The sequence below is a fragment of the Salmo trutta genome, chromosome 23, assembly GCF_901001165.1.
Source record: "Salmo trutta chromosome 23, fSalTru1.1, whole genome shotgun sequence".
In the NCBI taxonomy this organism is placed as follows: domain Eukaryota; kingdom Metazoa; phylum Chordata; class Actinopteri; order Salmoniformes; family Salmonidae; genus Salmo; species Salmo trutta.
The window spans coordinates 1,537,657-1,558,273 of record NC_042979.1 but is presented as its reverse complement, the minus strand read 5'-3'; the positions used below and the strand labels follow the sequence as shown (position 1 = coordinate 1,558,273).

The 20,617-nt window shown below is 43.5% G+C and overlaps 1 protein-coding gene across 1 annotated transcript in view; it reads right to left on the bottom strand.

Moving 5' to 3' along the window:
- col27a1a (collagen, type XXVII, alpha 1a) overlaps positions 1-20,617 on the bottom strand; it is a 292,078-nt gene that overhangs the window by 65,729 nt on the left and 205,732 nt on the right. The window contains exons 33-39 of the mRNA XM_029708455.1: positions 10,037-10,090; positions 3,527-3,580; positions 3,124-3,177; positions 2,963-3,016; positions 2,480-2,587; positions 937-990; positions 632-739 (exon numbers count right to left, since the gene is read on the bottom strand). Coding sequence (XP_029564315.1) covers positions 632-739; positions 937-990; positions 2,480-2,587; positions 2,963-3,016; positions 3,124-3,177; positions 3,527-3,580; positions 10,037-10,090 — 486 coding nt within the window. The remainder of the gene's footprint in view (positions 1-631; positions 740-936; positions 991-2,479; positions 2,588-2,962; positions 3,017-3,123; positions 3,178-3,526; positions 3,581-10,036; positions 10,091-20,617) is intronic.

Sequence of the window (20,617 nt, the reverse complement as noted above, 5' to 3'; positions counted from 1 at the left end):
GAAAATGTTGGGAAACATTAACTTGCTTAACCATGCTGTAGGTAATGTAACTATCTGTTACATGCAATATTCGTTGTGGACTTCACTGGACAGAGGTTTCTATCCGGTTTTGTGATAAAACAATGGTGTGGTTGAATTTATTCTGCCACAGTCTTCTTATTGTCTCGGCCTTTAGGCCTATATATCATGGTCGCAAGGCATATGAATTAACAGCAAACAATACAATTTACACATATAGTGTAGGTTGTAATATGGCTTTTTTTGGAGGGGGGGCCCTTGGCTTGATTTTGCCCACGCATCCCTACTGCCGAAGAGATTCTTCATCTGTCCCCATAGCAGAACCCTTTTAGGTTCCATGTATAACCTTCTGTGGAAAAGGTCCACAGAATGGAACCCAAAAGGGTTCCTCAAAGGGTTTTCCTATGGGGACAGCTGAAGAACCCTTTTAGGTTCTAGATAGCACCTTTCTTTCTAAGGGTGAAGGATCAGGTGCCCCCTGCCCATGTAATTTTATACATTATGATCTAAAAGTAAAAACTGATCCTAGATCAGCACTCCTCCTCTGAGACGGTTTATGAATACAAGCCCAGAAAATGATCTCACTGTCTGCAATATTACAGGTCCACATTACCACAGGTCCAATGGTTCCTCTCGAGCCCTTCGGTCCCACAAACCCTTTTGGCCCTGTCTTTCCGATTGGTCCCGTCTCCCCAAGATGACCCATATGACCTTTGGCTCCCTACAACATACACATATAATTGGTATGATATTATATGAAACATTATACAGTAAAATTACTTGATATACAAGTACTGTAAACACAGGTAAATTTATAAAGGTATAATACAGGTATAATTGGTATTGCAGGGTTCTGGACCATGTTTTGATCTAGCAATGAAAAATAATAAGTGAAATAAATGTGGTTGATAAGAATACCTTTCTTCCTGGTTTGCCTCTTTCACCAATCTTGCCAGATTTACCTTCTTGTCCCTGGAGTGGAGATATGAGACAGACTGAGAAATAGATATTTCAGCTGAATAGCTACATATGACAAAATTTAACAGAGATAGACAATGGTGTTGTGAAATATTTCTAGGTGAGGGAGCGAAAAATAATGTAACTCGTGAATGATAATTATTCATGTATGTCACCTCTACTCCCGCTCCTCCCCTCCTGCGCTTGACGTCGCCGGTTTACTAACCACCGGTCCTGGGAACCATCATTACACGCACCTGGCATTCATCAATATGCGCACCCCTCTCATTACCTCCCCTTTATCTGGCACTCCCTTGGTTTTTTTTCTCCATGATACTTGTTATATTAAACTTACCACCTGCACCTGCTTCTCGACTCCCAGCATTACAACGTTTTACCAGTAAAATGTCCAAACTGTATCTGCATGCCAATGATTTGATCTCAATCAGTTTCATGGTAATATGCATTTAGATCTTCTTGAATTACTGTTTCATAAACGGATTAGAGCAAATGGGGTTAACAAACTATCAGCCTTGTATTTTGTTGCAATTAAAGCACATATCCTGCCCACTCTTTTTTTAGTATTCAACTTTTACTATTTACTCCACTCTGGGCCTTCCGAGGGGGTTCGTGGAATTTTATGAACATCAATGCAGACGCACGGTGAATTTGGATCTTAGATCTCATTGGTGTGATAAGGTTCATGTGGCTAAACCCCCTCTCACATGCTGCTGAGCTACAGTGAACAGTGCTTGACCTGAAATAGGTTCCGGTACTCATTTTGGGTGCCGGTACTATTTATATTTAGCTGCAGGAGCTCCATGATACTTTTGAGCTAGTAAGAGTCTAGTCAAGAACTGGAGATGTGTACAGTTAAGCAGTGGTCTCAGCTTGCGTGTCCCCTACTGTGAACAAAGTCCCTAAAGCCATTGTTAGTGGAGGCGCACGGGAGGGAGAAGCATTGGCACAGGATGCGAATGTCTTTTTCCCTGAATCTCGGAATGAGAGGCTCTGACCAGCTCTTTGTAATCGGACTGCGGTGCAATCTGGTCCACTGCGGACGTGCCTTTAAAGCTTTTGGTTGTGAACAAGCAGCTCCTCATGTTGTTTATAAGGCTAGCCAGGATCTGCTGGTAATTCTTTTTCAACGTTCTCATTGGGCAAAGCGGTCAAGTCTCTGACGGCCTCTGCAGTGCACACACGCAGCTTCTTCATCATTCTCACCACCGCCAGAGAGAAGACAGGGAAGAAATCACCTACTTCTAGGCTGCTATACATAGGCTATTTATTTGGGTTCTCGTTCTATCGTTTTTCATGGAATTTTAGTGGTAATTAAATGTAATTTATTTATTACAACTACAACCCAGTCACAGTTGGTGTAGTGTGTCGGGTCAACATATTGTAGCCATAGAAAGCTTTTATTTACCAAGGTAAGCAATTGAGAACAATAATCAACCTGGTTGAATGTGTGTGGGGGGGGTGTTTGGTTACGTTTGTCACTCACTGTGTTGCCTATGAGTCCAGGATTCCCAGGTGGGCCCTCCTTTCCCTTCATTCCGGTTTCACCCTTCTCTCCTTTGTCGCCCTCCTGCCCCATGTCACCCTTTTCACCCTAATAAAACAGAACAGCATGGGCTCAACTGGGGAGCTCAATACAACAAAAAAACGGAATGATCTGCAAAGAGAGCTGGTGAAACCAGCAGGCATAATGTGGCATGGAATGTCATAATGAAGTCATATTTCTGGGTGTAAACAGTTTTTCTGGTTGTAGAGTCATCAGATAAAGAGGTATTTCCGCTTCATAATATTTTGTTTTTTTATCTGTTCAGATATGTTTTTGCCTGGTTGTTTCGAAACACCACAAACAACCTGACCATTACCTTACAAAATACATCTAAATTGTGCACTACTTTTGACCAGGCCTCATAGCGAATCGGGTGCCTTTGGATGCACACAATGACTCATTGAGATTTGTCTCAGGCCTTACCTTTGTTCCATCAGGACCAGCAGCACCGGCCTCTCCCTCAAGCCCTGGCTCTCCCTACACACAGAGCACAAGCAGTGAATGAGATTGACATTTGATGGCTAACAAAACACAAATTGATCAGGAGAAATTCATTTTAAGAAGAGAATGACAGAAACACTGACCCGTTGTCCCATTAGTCCCTGTTCTCCGATGTTACCAATGGCTCCGAGTGCTCCCTGATACACACACACCAACAATTTTGAGGGCAGGGTTTCCTTAACGTTACAGATATATTTCTGCCTCTGTGTGTGTGTGTGTGTGCGTGTGTTTATGCGTGTGTGCGTACTTGTGTGCATGTGTGTGTGAATGTGCTGTAACAATAACTGCCTACATACAGTAACTGTGCTGTTATTCACTAATTTGTCATTTACACAGACTCATCACAGAAACATCATTGCATTCACTACAGTAAGTGTGTGTAAGTGAGAGACTGACTTATTATAATGGACAGACAACCATGTTACAGTGTTAGAAGAGGAAAGAGGGTGATTAGAGTAGGATGTGGTGAGTACTCTTGTGACTGACCTTCTCCCCTGGCTCGCCAGGCAGTCCTGGATCACCCACTTCGCCTGGAAGACCCTAAGAGACAGACAAAAAGAGAAAAGGAGAAGTAACCGAAAGCTCGCTGATTCAAATACCCAAGGCGACAAGCTGAAAAATCAGTTGACATACCCTTGAGCAAAGCACTTACCCCTAATTGGCTCCAAGGACGCTGTACTACTATGTCTGACCCTGTAAAACAACACATTTCACTGCACCTATCTCTTTGCTACCGCCAAGTCTGGAACCAAAAGGCTGCTGAACAGCTTCTATCCCCAAGCCATAACACTGCTGAACAGTTAATCATATGGCTAGCTGGACTATTTGCATTGACCCTCTTTTTTTGTAGCACTGACTCTCTTGCACTGGCTCTATGAACACTCACGGGACTCTACCCACACACTCACACATACTACACTGAGACTCCAACACACACAACATACGCTTACAAACACAAAACACACACACATTAATATTGATGCCACACACACAATAACTATAGGATTTTGTATCTCCTCTATCAGAATCCTATTGGACTACTTTTTTCTTATTGGAAATAAAAAGTAATCTGATTGGATCCTATAGGATTTCTCGCAATCCTATAGAATTTTCTATCTCCTCTATCAGAATCCTATTGGATTACTTTTTTTCTTTTTGGAAATCAAAAGTAATCTGATTGGATCCTATAGGTTTTAGATCTCTTGTAGGATTTTATTAGAACTTTTTCTTAATTGAACCCATTAAATTATAGTTTGTTTTCATTAGTTCCAGTATAATACAACAACATTAATTACAAAATGTTCATTGACCGGAAACAGTTCTATATTAATTTTCATTTTATTCACTTGTAAGACAGCCTGTGCCTTTAAGAGTGACTGATGACGTCACAGCTAGCACAAGCTCGCAGCATTAATTAGCCGAACTCCCAAGTTAAGCTTGCCACATGTGGCTGTGCAGAGATTCTCCGGTTTTCTAACATTATTATTCTGTTTTATCCTTTACTGTGCATGAATGCAACAATTGTGAGTAGATTGTGAGTAGTATTTCCTTATGTTTCCTGATGAAGTTGTCAATGTTTTAGACATATTTTCATCATTGTACAGCATTTTATTTTATGCTAAGAAGCTACTGTTAGCCACATTTTTCCTGTCAGCTGACTAGCTAGCTAGCTAAGTTGTAGCCATTGGTATGCCATTTTTAGTCACTGTATTGTTATAGTAGATGATAAGTGTTGTGTCTTTAGTATCATTAAATGTGAAGACTTATTTTATCAAATAAATTCTCTATAATTATTATTACGCGATTAAACTAAATTTAATTAACTATGAAGTCAGGGTACCGAGGAAAATGTTCAGATTACAAAGTTATAATTTTCCGAATATAACTCTTCAGATATTTTAATATCTGATCAATTAATCTTCTATTAATTAATTATTATTATTACCTTCGATAGTCTCATCTGAATGTTGTAAATTATGGTTATCTGCACGAATCCAGCCTCTACTATGAATCCTCCATTTAATAATTGGCTCAATTATTTATTTACTAACTAACTAAACAATCACAGAAATACATAAACAAACAGACATTGGTTACTAACAATGATCGGAAAGCGCAAAAAAAAAAAATATATATAATAAATGTATGAAATGTATGCATTCCCTACTGTAAGTCGCTCTGGATAAGAGCGTCTGCTAAATTACTAAAATGTAAAAAATGTAAATGGTAAGAGTCCCTAGTGGCCTAGGCCGATATGACGGCTTGGTGGACAAAGGGAAAGGGGTGGGACTGAGAAAGAGCGGTAAAGACAAAAGGATTCATTACACACATGGTATAATTATATTTCATGAAATGCTAATCCTTTGCACATGAACGGCCTCTCATTCGAGAATAATTGCAAGTATATATTTATGCCCGTATGTCATTGTTGTCTTCTCTGTTGGAATCCGGTCCGTCTGCTGGAGAGTTCAGTCTCTCTGGTTGCGTTTCCCCGAAGATCCAAGTATTACGTGGTTAGAAAAGATACTTCAGAGTACTATTCAGAAATGTTTTCATATTATAGATATTTCGGAGGTTGTCTGTATTCTCGTCCTCGGTTTTCATAATTTCTAGCTGCAGACTAGTAATTTGTGCCTAAAATGTGCTCTTATTCTGTAGGGATCGATAGTCTCAGAGTTTAATCATTTCCAGCCATGTAGCCAATGCCTCACGTGGAATAGTTTTGTCCTTTGGTAGAGTTGTAGTTTCAACCACTTCACACACCAGCGTCACCCGGCATGTTTTGGTCTCAGAAATTCAACCATTTGCAACCTCAGCTCACGCTGGGGTTTGCTTAGCCTAACGTGAATTGGGTCATGGAGGCTCTTATAGAAATGTAGAGAAGGGGTTGGCTCATTATTTCCAAGCAATGCCTATTCACTTGGGCATGGCCACTGACTTAGTTCCAACTTTACAGGAAGACGATTTTCTCATTTTGAAAGTTAACATCACATTACATCATTTCGCAAATAGTTTCATTTTTACTCATTGGTTTTTATACAAGAATTAGATGCAAACTTAATAACTGAGGCACCTGTATAAACAGAGTTAGGGTAATGTGGGTGTATTGTCTTTCATGAGGTCACAAACATGAAACAAAATGGACTGGGTCATAGCTGGCTTCTCCACCGATCGTTTACACATTCTCCAAAATAGGAATATTGTTCCATTCTCAAATTCTGGGACGTAGTAGAATTGGGCAGAAGAATCCCTTGTTTTTACTGTGAAACTCTCTCAATTGCATGGTCAGGGAGAGTCTGTGGTATTTATGATGTAGTTGTAAGGTCATAAAAAACTGTTGTTCACATCTCTGCTAGCCAATTCACTGAAAGGGCCAGCGCCATGACATAAGTGTTTTTTCTTGTTTGTTATTTAAGCAATAAGGCCCGAGGAGGTGTGGTATATGACCAATATACCACGGCTAAGGGCTGTTCTTAGGCACGACGCATCGCGGAGTATATAGTAAATATAAAGTATATGTGCCTTATTCATAGGCAAATCAACTCCGTTTTCATGATTTCTGGTAGATCATCAAAAGAAATAAATCACATCACGTTTTTTTACTCATTTAGCAGTTTCCAATATAATACTATTGAAAATTAATGTTTAAAGTTCCATTTTATATTCCTAAAATTTGATTTGACCTCAATTACCTCAACTACCTCGTACCCCTGCACATTGACTCAGTACTCCTTGTATATAGCCTCGCTATTGTTGTTTTATTGTGTTACTATTTACTTTTTAGATTTTATTTGTCACATGCAATAGTTGTAGACTTTACCGTGAAATGCTTACTAAAATGTTTTAACTCTGCATTGTTGGGAAGGGGCTCGTAAGTAAGCATTTCACGGTAAAGTCTACAAATGTTGCAACTGTTACATTCGGCGCATGTGACAAATAAAATGTGATTTGATCCAGCGTATGTGACAAAAAATATTATATATAGCCCCCAGAATTATCACAGACTTAGTCTCCAGGTACCTATCCAATTATGTTTATTTTCTTTCTCTGCACACCTTAATATTGAGTTGCATCCCCACTCCCCTTTGCCCTCAGAACAGCCTCAATTCATCGGGACGGACTCTACAAGTTGTCGAAAGCGTTCCGCAGGAATGCTGACCCATGTTGACTCCAATGCTTCCCACAATTGTGTCAAGTTGGCTGGATATCCTTTTGGTGGACCACTCATGATACACACGGGAAACTGTTGAGCATGAAAAACCCAATGGCATTGCAGTTCTTGACACAAACCGGTGCGCCTGGCATCTACTACCATACCCCGTTCAAAGGCACTTCAATCTTTTGTCTTGCCCATTCACCCTCTGAATGGCACACATACACAACCCATGTCTCAATTGTCTCAAGGCTTATAAATCCTTCTTTAACCTGTCTCCTCCCCTTCATCTACACTGATTGAAGTGAATTTAACAAGTGACATGAATAAGGGAACTGGTATTCCCTGTATATAGCCATGTCATTTTTAATTGTTATTGTTATTCACTGTATTTTTTCCTCGTGTCACAATTTCTGTCACTAACTCTGCATTGTTGGAAAAGGACCCATAAGTAAGCATTTCACTGTTAGTCTACACCTGTTGTCTACGAAGCATGTGACAAATAAAATTTGATTTGATTTGTTTTAAAAAAGAATGTCAAGGCTTCCCAAGTGGGGCAGCTGTCTAAGGCACTGCATCAGCGGCCGTGACCGGGAGTCCCATAGGGCGGCGCACAATTGTCGTCCGGGTTAGGTGAGTGCTTGGCTCATCACGCTCTAGTGACTCCCTGTGGCAGGCCGGGCCCCTGCCCCCCAAGACGCACAGTTTGGTGGGTCATGTTTTGGAGGACGCATGACTGGACCTTCGCCTCTCCCGAGCCCGTTGGGGAGTGGCAGCGATGAGACATGATCGTAATCACAAAATTGGTGAGAAAAAGGGGGTAAAAATGCATCCTTGTAAAAAGCTGGCTAATGAGTGAACAGTAGAACCATTTTTCATGTCTGTATCTCTGTAATGTGTCTATGTAACTGTATACTGGATGTAAATATGTAAAAAAAAAAACAGAGACCACAATGGAAATAAGTCTCTGACTTTATTATCAAATCCAGGTCACGTTTTTTTATGTACAGTGCCTTCGGTATGTATTCAGACCCTTCACATTTTGTTACGTTACAGCCTTATTCTAAAATGTTTTAAATAAAATAATTTCCTCAACAATCTACACACAATACTGCATAATGACAAAGTGAAAACAGGTTTTCAGATATTTTTGCAAATGTATTAAACCCCCAAAAATGGAATAACTTATTTACAAGTATTCAGACCCTTTGCTATGAGACTCGAAATTGAGCTCAGGTGCATCCTGTTTCCATTGATCATCCTTGAGATGTTTCTACAACTTGATTGGAGTCCACCTGTGGTAAATGCAATTGATTGGACATGATTTGGAAAGGCTCATACCTGTTGATATAAGGCCCCACAGTTGACAGTGCACGTCAGAGCAAAAAACAAGCGATGAGGTCGAATGAATTGTCCGTAGAGCTCCGAGACAGGATTGTGGCGAGACACAGATCTGGGGAAGCGTACCAAAACATTTCTGCAGCATTGAAGGTCCCCAAGAACACAGTTTCCTCCATCATTCCTAAACGGAAGAAATTTGGAACCACCTAGAGTCTTTCCTAGAGCTGGCCACCCGACCAAACTGGGCAATCGGTGGAGAAGGACCTTTGTCAGGGAGGTGACCAAGAACCTGATGGTCACTCTGACAGAGCTCTAGAGTTCCTCTGTGGAGATGGGAGAACCTTCAAGAAGGACAACCATCTCTGCAGCACTCCACCAATTAGGCCTTTAAGGTACAGTGGCCAGACTGAAGCCACTCCTCAGTAAAAGGCACATGACAGCCCGCTTGGAGTTTGCCAAAAGGAACCAAAAGACTCTCAGACCCTGAGAAACAAGATATCCCCGTGTGGCTCAGTTGGTAGAGCATGGTGTTTGCAACGCCAGGGTTGTGGGTTCGATTCCCACGGGGGACCAGTACGGAGAAAAAAATGTATGAAATGTATGCATTCACTACTGTAAGTTGCTCTGGATAAGAGCATCTGCTAAATGACTAAAATGTAAATCTATATTGTGGTCTGATGAAACCAAGATTGAACTCTTTGGCCCGAATGCCAATCGCCACGTCTGGAGGAAACCTGGCAGCATCATGCTGTGGGGATGTTTTTCAGTGGCAGGGACTGGGAAACTATTCAGGATCGAGGCAAAGATGAATAGAGATGAAAACCTGCTATACAGTGCTCAGGACTTCAGACTGGGGAGAAGAGTTACCTTCCAACAGGACAATGACCCTAAGCACACAGCCAAGACAATGCAGGAGTGGCTTCGGGACAAGTCTCTGAATGTCATTGAATGGCCTAGCCTGAGCGCGGGTGATGTCATTCGGAAACATAATGTTAACTTTCACTGCTATGCGGACGACACACAGCTATACATTTTGATAAAACATGGTGAAGCCCCAAAATTGGCCTACCTGGAAGCCTGTGTTTCAGACATAAGGAAGTGGATGGCGGCAAATGTTCTACTTTTAAACTCGGACAAAACGGAGATGCTAGTTCTAGGTCCCAAGAAACAAAGAGATCTTCTGTTGAATCTGACGCATTTCTAAGTGAACCCAAACTTTTGAACAGTAGTGTGTTTTTTTAATGACAAATAAAATCAGTCAATCAATCAATTATTCATTATAGTGGGAGGAACAAACAGGTAGCTACACACACATCCTGATTAAACTAGTGAGACCAGACGATGTGAATGTGTATGTGTCTGTGTGTGAGAGAGAGTGATAAAGTGTGTGTACATGTGCATGTGTGTGTGTGTGTGTGTGTGTGTGTGCGCGCGTGTGCGCATGAGTGTACGTGTGAGCATGCATGTGTGTGTGTGTGTGTACTGTATGTGTAAATTCTCACCTTTAGACCAATTTCTCCTGGTGGCCCCACTGTCCCCACTGGCCCAGGGAGTCCCTAGAAAACAGAACAGACACACAATGTTGATGAGAGATGGTCATATAAGAGAAATCAATGCAGCTTTGTGCTCAAACAACATGAGAACTATCCTTGTTCAACCATCCTGATCTCATGAGCTTGCGTTCTGTTTCACTACATGGATTCACGAGGGCTACAGTCAGGTCAGGTTGGTGGATCAGGTTACAGGAGAACAGGTGCTGCCAAAAATTAGTAGGGGAGAATGGGGTAAGTTGAGCCAATTTTTACATTCAAATCAAACTTTATTTGTCACATACGCCGAATACAACAACCTTACCGTGAAATGCTTACTTACAAGCACTTAACCAACAGTGAAGCTCAAGATAGAGTTAAGAAAATATTTGCCAAATAAACTAAAATAAAAAATTAGAAAAAGTAACAATAAAATACCAATAATGAGGATATATACAGGGGGTACAGGTACTGAGTCAATGTGCGGGGGTACAGGTTAGTTGAGGTAATTTGTACATGTCGGTAGGGGTGAAGTGACTATGCATAGATAATAAACAGCGAGTAGAAGCAGTGTAAAAAACAAATGGCGGGGGGTAGAAGCTGTTAAGGAGCCATTTGGTCCCAGACTTGGCGCACCGGTACCGCTTGCAGTGCAGTAGCAGAGAGAACAGTCCATGACTTGGGTGACTGGAGTCTTTGAAAAAATGTTGGGCTTTCCTCTGACACCGCCAAGTATATAGGTCCTGGATAGCAGGAAGCTTGGCCCCAGGGATGTACTGGGCTGTATGCACTACCCTCTGTAGCGCCTTACGGTCAGATGCCGAGCATACCAGGCGGTGATGTAACCGGTCAGGATGCTCTCGATGGTGCAGCTGTAGATCTTTTTGAGGATCTGCGGACTCATGCCTAATCTTTTCAATCTCCTGAGGGGGAAAAGGTGTTGTCGTGCCCTCTTCACGATTGTCTTGGTATGTTTGGACCATGATAGTTCGTTGGTGATGTGGACACCAAGGAACTTGAAACTCTCGACCCGCTCCATTACAGCCCCGTCAATGTTAATAACGGGGGCCTGTTTGTCCCACCTTTTCCTGTAGTCCACGATCAGCTCCTTTGTCTTGCTCACATAGAGTGAGAGGTTGTTGTCCTTGCACCACACTGCCAGGTCTCTGACCTCCTCCCTATAGGCTGTCTCATCGTTGTCGGTGATCAGGCCTACCACTGTTGTGTCGTCTGCAAACTTAATGATGGTGTTTGAGTCGTGTGTGGCAATGCAGTTGTGGGTGAACAGGGAGTACAGGAGAGGACTAAGCACACACCCCCGAGGGGCCCCAGTGTTGAGGATCGGCATGGCAGACGTGTTGTTGCCTACCCTTACCACCTGCGGGTGGCCCGTCAGGAAGTCCAAGATCCAGTTGCAGAGGGAGGTGTTTAGTCCCAGGGTCCTTTAGCTTAGTGATGAGTTCTATGGCCACTATGGTGTTGAACGCTGAGCTGTAGTCAATGAACAGCATTCTCACATTGGTGTTCCTTTTGTCCAGGTGGGAAAGGGTAGTGTGGAGTGCGATTGAGATTGCCTTATCTGTGGATCTGTTGAGGTGGTATTCGAATTGGAGTGGGTCTAGGGTATCCGGGATGATGCTGTTGATGTGAGCCATGAACAGCCTTTCAAAGCACATCAGCATCACTCCGTCAAGGGAAATATAGTATTATTTTCAAACAAAGATATCTACATATATTGCAGGATGCTGTAAATCCTGTGTATTGAGCCGCAGGACATGCTCAACTTGCCTTACATTACACCTGGTAAGAAAACACTTCAATTTGATCAACTTGCCAATGGCTCAGCCCTTGGCTCAGCTTATCCCATGGCCATTGGCTAAACTTAACCCAAACATTTTGACTATATTAGCCCACACACCTACAAGGATGCACTTTCATGCTAAGTTTAGGACCTCATATTGAAGCTTATAGAGACCCCAACTGATTAATAGAATCTCTCATGCAATTTGCCTCGAAGCGAGCATAGAAGTAGTTTAGCTCATCTGGTAGGCTCGTGTCACTGGGCAGCTCTGGCCGGTGCTTCCCTTTGTAGTCTGTAATGGTTTGCAAACCCTGCCACATCCGATGAGCGTCGAAGCCAGTGTAGTACGATTCGATCTTCATTCTGTATTGCCGCTGTGCCTGTTTGATGGATCGTCGGAGGGCAAAGCGGGATTTCTTATAGCTTCCAGGTTAGAGTCCAGCTCCTTGAAAATGGCAGCTGTAGCCTTTAGCTCAGGGCGGATGCTGCCTGTAATCCATGGCTTCTGGTTGGGGTACAGTGGGGGAAAAAAAATATTTGATCCCCTGCTGATTTTGTACGTTTGCCCACTTACAAAGAAATTATCAGTCTATAATTTTAATGGTAGGTTTATTTGAACAGTGAGAGACAGAATAACAACAAAAAATATAGAAAAACGCATCTCAAAAATGTTATAAAATTATTTTCATTTTAATGAGGGAAATAAGTATTTGACCCCTCTGCAAAACATGACTTAGTACTTGGTGGCAAAACCCTTGCTGGCAAAAACAGAGGTCAGACGTTTCTTGTAGTTGGCCACCAGGTTTGCACACATCTCAGGAGGGATTTTGTCCCACTCCTCTTTGCAGATCTTCTCCAAGTCATTAAGGTTTCGAGGCTGACGTTTGGCAACTCGAACCTTCAGCTCCCTCCACAGATTTTCTATGGGATTAAGGTCTGGAGACTGGCTAGGCCACTCCAGGACCTTAATGTGCTTCTTCTTGAGCCACTGCTTTTTTGCCTTGACGTGTGTTTTGGGTCATTGTCATGCTGGAATACCCATCCACGACCCATTTTCAATGCCCTGGCTGAGGGAAGGAGGTTCTCACCCAAGATTTGACGGTACATCGTCCCTTTGATGCGGTGAAGTTGTCCTGTCCCCTTAGCAGAAAAACACCCCCAAAGTTTTTCCTAGGGAGTTTTTCCTAGCCACCGTGCTTCTTTCACATGCATTGCTTGCTGTTTGGGGTTTTAGGCTGGGTTTCTGTACAGCACTTTGAGATTTCAGCTGATATACGAAGGGCTATATAAATAAATTTGATTTGATTTGATAATGTTTCCACCTCCATGTTTGACGGTGGAGATGGTGTTCTTGGGGTCATAGGCAGCATTCCTCCTCCTCCAAACACGGCGAGTTGAGTTGATGCCAAAGAGGTCCATTTTGGTCTCATCTGACCACAACACTTTCACCAGTTGTCCTCTGAGTCATTCAGATGTTCATTGGCAAACTTCAGACGGGCATGTATATGTATTCTTGAGCGGGGGGACCTTGCGGGCGCTGCAGGATTTCAGTCCTTCACGGCGTAGTGTGCTACCAATTGTTTTCTTGGTGACTATGGTCCCAGCTGCCTTGAGATCATTGACAAGATCCTGCTGTGTAGTTCTGGGCTGATTCATCACCGTTCTCATGACCATTGCAACTCCACGAGGTGAGATCTTGCACGGAGCCCCAGGCCGAGGGATATTGACAGTTCTTTTGTGTTTCTTCCATTTGCGAATAATCGCACCAAATGTTGTCACCTTCTCACCAAGCTGCTTGGCGATGGTCTTGTAGCCCATTCCAGTCCTGTGTAGGTCTACAATCTTGTCCCTGACATCCTTGGAGAGCTCTTTGACTATGGTGGAGAGTTTGGAATCTGATTGATTGATTGCTTCTGTGGACAGGTGTCTTTTTTACAGGTAACAAGCTGCGGTTAGGAGCACTGCCTTTAAGAGTGTGCTCCTAATCACAGCTCGTTACCTGTATAAAAGACACCTGGGAGCCAGAAATCTTTCTGATTGAGAGGGGGTCAAATACTTATTTCCCTCATTAAAATGCAAATCAATTTATAACATTTTTGACATGCGTTTTTCTGGATATTTTTGTTGTTATTCTGTCTCTCACTGTTCAAATAAACCTACCATTAAAATTATAGACTGATCCTTTCTTTGTCAGTAGGCAAACATACAAAATCAGCAGAGGATCAAATACTTTTTCCCCCCACTGTATGTACGTACGCTCACTGTGGGGACGACGTCATCGATGCACTTATTGATGAAGCCAATGACTGATGTCAATGACACTTCAGCAAGCAGGCCTTTCTAAATCGACCTGGCCCGGGTATCCTGGAATGATATTGACCTCATTCCGTCAGTAGAGGATGCCTGGTTATTCTTTAAAAGTGCTTCCTCAACATCTTAAATAAGCATGCCCCGTTCTAAAAATGTAGAACCAGGAACAGAAATAGTCCTTGGTTCACTCCAGACCTGACTGCCTTTGACCAGCACAAAAACATCCTGTGGCGTACTGCATTAGCATCGAATAACCCCCGCGATATGCAACTTTTCAGAGAAGTTAGGAACCAATGTACACAGGCAGTTAAGAAAGCAAAGGCTAGCTTTTTAAACAGAAATTTGCATCGTGTAGCACAAACTCAAAAAAACACTGTAAAGTCCACGGAGAATAAGAGCACCTCCTCCCAGCTGCCCACTGCACTGAGGCTAGGAAACACTGTCACCGCCAATAAATCCATGATAATTGAGAATTTCAATAAGCATTTTTCTACGGCTGACCATGCTTTCCACCTGGCTACCCCTAACCCGGTCAACAGCCTTGCACCCCCCACAACAACTTGCCCAAGCCTCCCCATTACTCCTTCACCCAAATCCAGATAGCTGATGTTCTGAAAGAGCTGCAGAATCTGGACCCCTTCAAATCAGCCAGGCTAGACAATCTGGACCCTCTCTTTCTAAAATTATCAGCCAAAATTGTTGCAACCCCTATTACTAGCCTGTTCAACGCCAAAGATTGGAAAGCTTCCGCGGGGCACCTCAGCCACGCTCAAGGTCCTAAACGATATCATAATCACCATCGATAAGAGACGATTTTTTGCTACTGTGCAGCTGCATTCATTGATCTGGCCAAGGCTTTCGACTCTGTCAATCACCACATTCTTATCGGCAGACTCAACAGCCTTGGTTTCTCAAATGACTGCCTCGCCTGGTTCACCAACTACTTCTCAGACAGAGTTCAGTGTGTCAAATCGGATGGCCTGTTGTCCAGACCTCTGGCAGTGTCTATGGGGGTGCCACAGGGTTCAATTCTCGGGCCGACTCTTTTCTCTGTATACATCAATGATGTCGCTCTTGCTGCTGGTGATTCTCTGATCCACCTCTACACAGACAACACCATTCTATATACTTCTGGCCCTTCTTTGGACACTGTTAACTAACCTCCAGACGAGGTTCAATGCCATACAACTCTCCTTCCGTGGCCTCCAACTACTCTGAAATGCAAGTAAAACTAAATGCATGCTCTTCAACCGATCGTTGCCCGCACCTGCCCGCCCGTCCAGCATCACTACTCTGGACAGTTCCGACTTAGAATATGTGGACAACGACAAATACCTAGGTGTCTGGTTAGACTGTAAACTCTCCTTCCAGACTCACATTAAGCATCTCCAATCCAAAATTAAATCAAGAATTGGCTTCCTATTTCGCAACAAAGCATCCTTCACTCATGCTGCTTAACATACCCTTGTAAAACTGACTAACCTACCGATCCTTGACTTCGACGATGTCATTTACAAAATCGCCTCCAACACTCTACTCAGCAAATTGGATGCAGTCTATCACAGTGCCATCCGTTTTGTCACCAAAGCCCCATATATTACCCATCACTGCGACCTGTATGCTCTCGTTGGCTAGCCCTCGCTTCATATTCATCGCCAAACCCACTGGCTCCAGGTCATCTATAAGTCTTTGCTAGGTAAACCCCGCCTTATCTCAGCTCACTGGTCACCATAGCAGCACCCACCCGTAGCACGCACTGCAGGAGGTATATTTCACTGTTCACCCCCAAAGCCTATTCCTACTTTGGCCGCCTTTCCTTCCAGTTCTCTGCTGCCAATGACGAACGAATTTCAAAAATCACTGAAGCTGGAGACTCATATCTCCCTCTCTAACTTTAAGCATCAGCTATCTGAGCAGCTTACCGATCGCTGCAGCTGTACATAGCCCATCTGTTAATAGCCCACCCAACTACCTACCGCATCCCCATATTGTTTTTATTTACTTTTTTGCTCTTTTGCACAACAGTATTTCTACTTGCACATCATCTGCACATCCATCCCTTCAGTATTAATTTGCTAAATTGTAATTGCTTCACTACTATGGCCTATTTATTGCCTTACCTCCTACAGTGCACACACTGTATATAGATTTTTCTATTGTGTTATCGACTGTACTTTTGTTTACCCTATGTGTAACTTTGTTGTTTTTTGTCGCACTGCTTTGCTTTATCTTGGCCAGGTCGCAGTTGTAAATGAGAACTTGTTCTCAACTGGCCTACCTGGTTAAATAAAAGGTGAAATATATATTTTTTTTAAATGGAAGGAAGTGGGGGTTTATCCGATCGCCTATGAATTCTCAGAAGGCAGCCCGCCTTTTGGCCCCTTTTTCTCCGTCTCCTCTTCACGCAAATCATGGAGAACGGGGCCTGTTCCCGAGAAAGCAGTACATCCTTCATGTCGGGCTCATCAGAGTCGTGAAAGGAAAAAAAAGGATTCTGCTAGGCCGTGGTGAGTAATCGCAGTCCTGATGTCTAGAAGTTATTTTTGTACAAAATAAGTAAAAAAATTAAGTTAAAAACAACGCAAATAAACAAACAAAAAAACACAATCGGTTGGGGGCACGTAAAACGTCTGCCTTCCTCTCCGGCACCATTTTACTCGCCCAAAGATACAAGTAAAAGTAGGGCTTTGGGTTGTGATTGGTTACATTGCCTACTATGCCTATTAATCTGTAGAAAATGGGCCATTACTCTAAAAGTAGCAGAGATCCATCTCTGGAGATTTAATATGCTGGTAGGGTATATTTTGTTCAACAATATACACTGCTCAAAAAAATAAAGGGAACACTAAAATAACACATCCTAGATCTGAATGAATTAAATAATCTTATTAAATACTTTTTTTCTTTACATAGTTGAATGTGCTGACAACAAAATCACACAAAAATAATCAATGGAAATCCAATTTATCAACCCATGGAGGTCTGGATTTGGAGTCACACTCAAAATTAAAGTGGAAAACCACACTACAGGCTGATCCAACTTTGATGTAATGTCCTTAAAACAAGTCAAAATGAGGCTCAGTAGTGTGTGTGGCCTCCATGTGCCTGTATGACCTCCCTACAACGCCTGGGCATGCTCCTGATGAGGTGGCGGATGGTCTCCTGAGGGATCTCCTCCCAGACCTGGACTAAAGCATCCGCCAACTCCTGGACAGTCTGTGGTGCAATGTGGCGTTGGTGGATGGAGCGAGACATGATGTCCCAGATGTGCTCAATTGGATTCAGGTCTGGGGAACGGGCGGGCCAGTCCATAGCATCAATGCCTTCCTCTTGCAGGAACTGCTGACACACTCCAGCCACATGAGGTCTAGCATTGTCTTGCATTAGGAGGAACCCAGGGCCAACCGCACCAGCATATGGTCTCACAAGGGGTCTGAGGATCTCATCTCGGTACCTAATGGCTGTTAGGCTACCTCTGGCGACCACATGGAGGGCTGTGTGGCCCCCCAAAGAAATGCCACCCCACACCATGACTGACCCACCGCCAAACTGGTCATGCTGGAGGATGTTGCAGGCAGCAGAACGTTCTCCACGGCGTCTCCAGACTCTGTCACGTCTGTCACATGTGCTCAGTGTGAACCTGCTTTTATCTGTGAAGAGCACAGGGCGCCAGTGGCGAATTTGCCAATCTTGGTGTTCTCTGGCAAATGCCAAACGTCCTGCACGGTGTTGGGCTGTAAGCACAACCCCCACCTGTGGACGTCGGGCCCTCATACCACCCTCATGGAGTCTGTTTCTGACCGTTTGCGCAGACACATGCACATTTGTGGCCTGCTGGAGGTCATTTTGCAGGGCTCTGGCAGTGCTCCGCCTGCTCCTCCTTGCACAAAGGCGGAGGTAGCGGTCCTGCTGCTGGGTTGTTGCCCTCCTACGGCCTTCGCCACGTCTCCTGATGTACTGGCATGTCTCCTGGTAGCGCCTCCATGCTCTGGACACTACGCTGACAGACACAGCAAACCTTCTTGCCACAGCTCGCATTGATGTGCCATCCTGGATGAGCTGCACTACCTGAGCCACTTGTGTGGGTTGTAGACTCCGTCTCATGCTACCACTAGAGTGAAAGCACCGCCAGCATTCAAAAGTGACCAAAACATCAGCCAGGAAGCATAGGAACTGAGAAGTGGTCTGTGGTCACCACCTGCAGAACCACTCCTTTATTGGGGGTGTCTTGCTAATTGCCTATAATTTCCACCTGTTGTCTATTCCATTTGCACAACAGCATGTGAAATGTATTGTCAATCAGTGTTGCTTCCTAAGTGGACAGTTTGATTTCACAGAAGTGTGATTGACTTGGAGTTACATTGTGTTGTTTAAGTGTTCCCTTTATTTTTTTGAGCAGTGTATATATATTTAAAAAATGCAATGTTGATGTTTACATTTTTCAATCTTCATTAATTAATGTAATATTTTTTTACAATTAAAATCAAAATACTACTCATACTAAAGAGCAAGCAGTAAAGCTTCACATGACACTAATGTTTTCTTTGTATTACCTAAAGATGAAACATTACGTAGTCATAAAGGAGTCCTGGGTAAGGCCAAATGTCACAAATATACCACTGTTGATGAATTCTCTCTCAATTATGCTTTTAGATACGGATGTTAAATATTTATCAACAATCCTTCCTCCAAATGACCCTTCTATGGATTAAATTAATTCCCAACACTACTGCAGGCATAAACAGTGTACGGAACAAGCTTGGTTCCTTAAGGAGCTACATGTAACATTTCCACTTTCAACGTCAGATAGCGTGATGATTATGCCTGCACTGATCCATCTTGTATCTCGCAAAGAGCAATGGGATAGATATTATTAATTTTTTTGTCGAGGCAGTCTTAATTGCACCATTTCACATTTAACTAAGGAGTTTTGTGCTTCAATGAACAGTATTTCTGAAGTTTCACAATGGGCACGAAAGCTATCATAAATGTGTCCAACATTACTAGCTTGCCAGCTGAGCCAGTCACTGAAACGATGCTGCTAACCAACCAGCTACCTAGTTAGTGCTACACATACAATGTGCTAACATTACACACTTGTAACTGCAATATTCTCTGTTTTTCTGAAACATGGCTTTTGGACAAGATACCCCCCATGACTATCCAACTCGATGGATTCTCGATTCGCAGAGCGGACAGGACATCAGATTCAGGAAAATCCAGAGAGTGAGGGGCTAATGTACAATACAGACTACAAAATAAGAACTAGCTGTGATCTGCCCAACGATGTCTCTCTACCAGGCAAACTCAATGCCTTTAATGAATGCTTTGACAAAAACAACACAGAGCCCTGCATGAGGGCCCCCGCTGATCCGGAGGACTGGGTGATCTCTCTCTCCGTGGCTTAAGTAAGTAAGGTTTTTAAGTGGGTCAAGACTCGTATGACCGCAGTGCCAGACGGTATTCAAGGGCGTGTCTTCAGGACATGTGCAGACCAGCTGGCAAGTGTCTTCACAGACACAACTCCTTGTCCCAGTCTGTAATCCCCACATATTTCAAACTGACTACCATCATTCCTGTTCCCAAAAACTCTAAGGCATCCTGCCACAATGACTACCGCCCTGTATCACTCACATCTGTGATAATGAAGTGCTTTGAAAGGCTGGTCAAGGCACACATCAACTCATCATCCCAGACACCGTGAATCCACTCCAATTTGCATACCGCTTCAACAGATCCACAGACAACGCAACCTCAATTGTACTCCACACTGCCCTCTCCCATCTAGAAAAGAGGAATACCTATGTGAGGATTCTGTTCATCGACTACAGCTCAGCGTTGAAAACCTTAAAGCCCTCCAAGCTCGTCTCCAAGCTCAGGATCCTGGGACTGAACACCTCCCTCTGCAACTGGATCCTGGACTTCCGGGGCTTACCCAAGGTGCTAAGAGTGGGCAACAACCCCCTCCCTCCACTCCCCCCTCAGAGGTGTGTGCTTAGCCCCCTGCTATACTCCCTGTTCACCTACAACTGTGTAGCCACCCACGACTCCAACTCTATCATAAAGTTTGTTGATGACACGATGGTGGTAGGCCTGATCAACAACGCCAATGACACAGAGACATCAGCAAGACCTAGGAGCTGATCGTGGAATGCATGGCTCCTCAGATCCTGAGGAACTTTTACAGCTGCACGATCGAGAGCATCCTAACTGATTTCATCACCATCTGGTATGGAAATTGCACCATCTTCGAACAGAAGGCCCTACAGAGGGTGGTGCGGGCGGCCCAGCGCATCACTGGGAGTGAGCTCCCAGTCATCCAGGACATACATACATACCAGGCGGTGTCTGAGAAAATTCCCCAATATGTGACCCGATTCAGGAAACTGTACGTATGTCGCAAGTCACGACTTCACAGGAGAGACGTTTGAACGTAAACATTT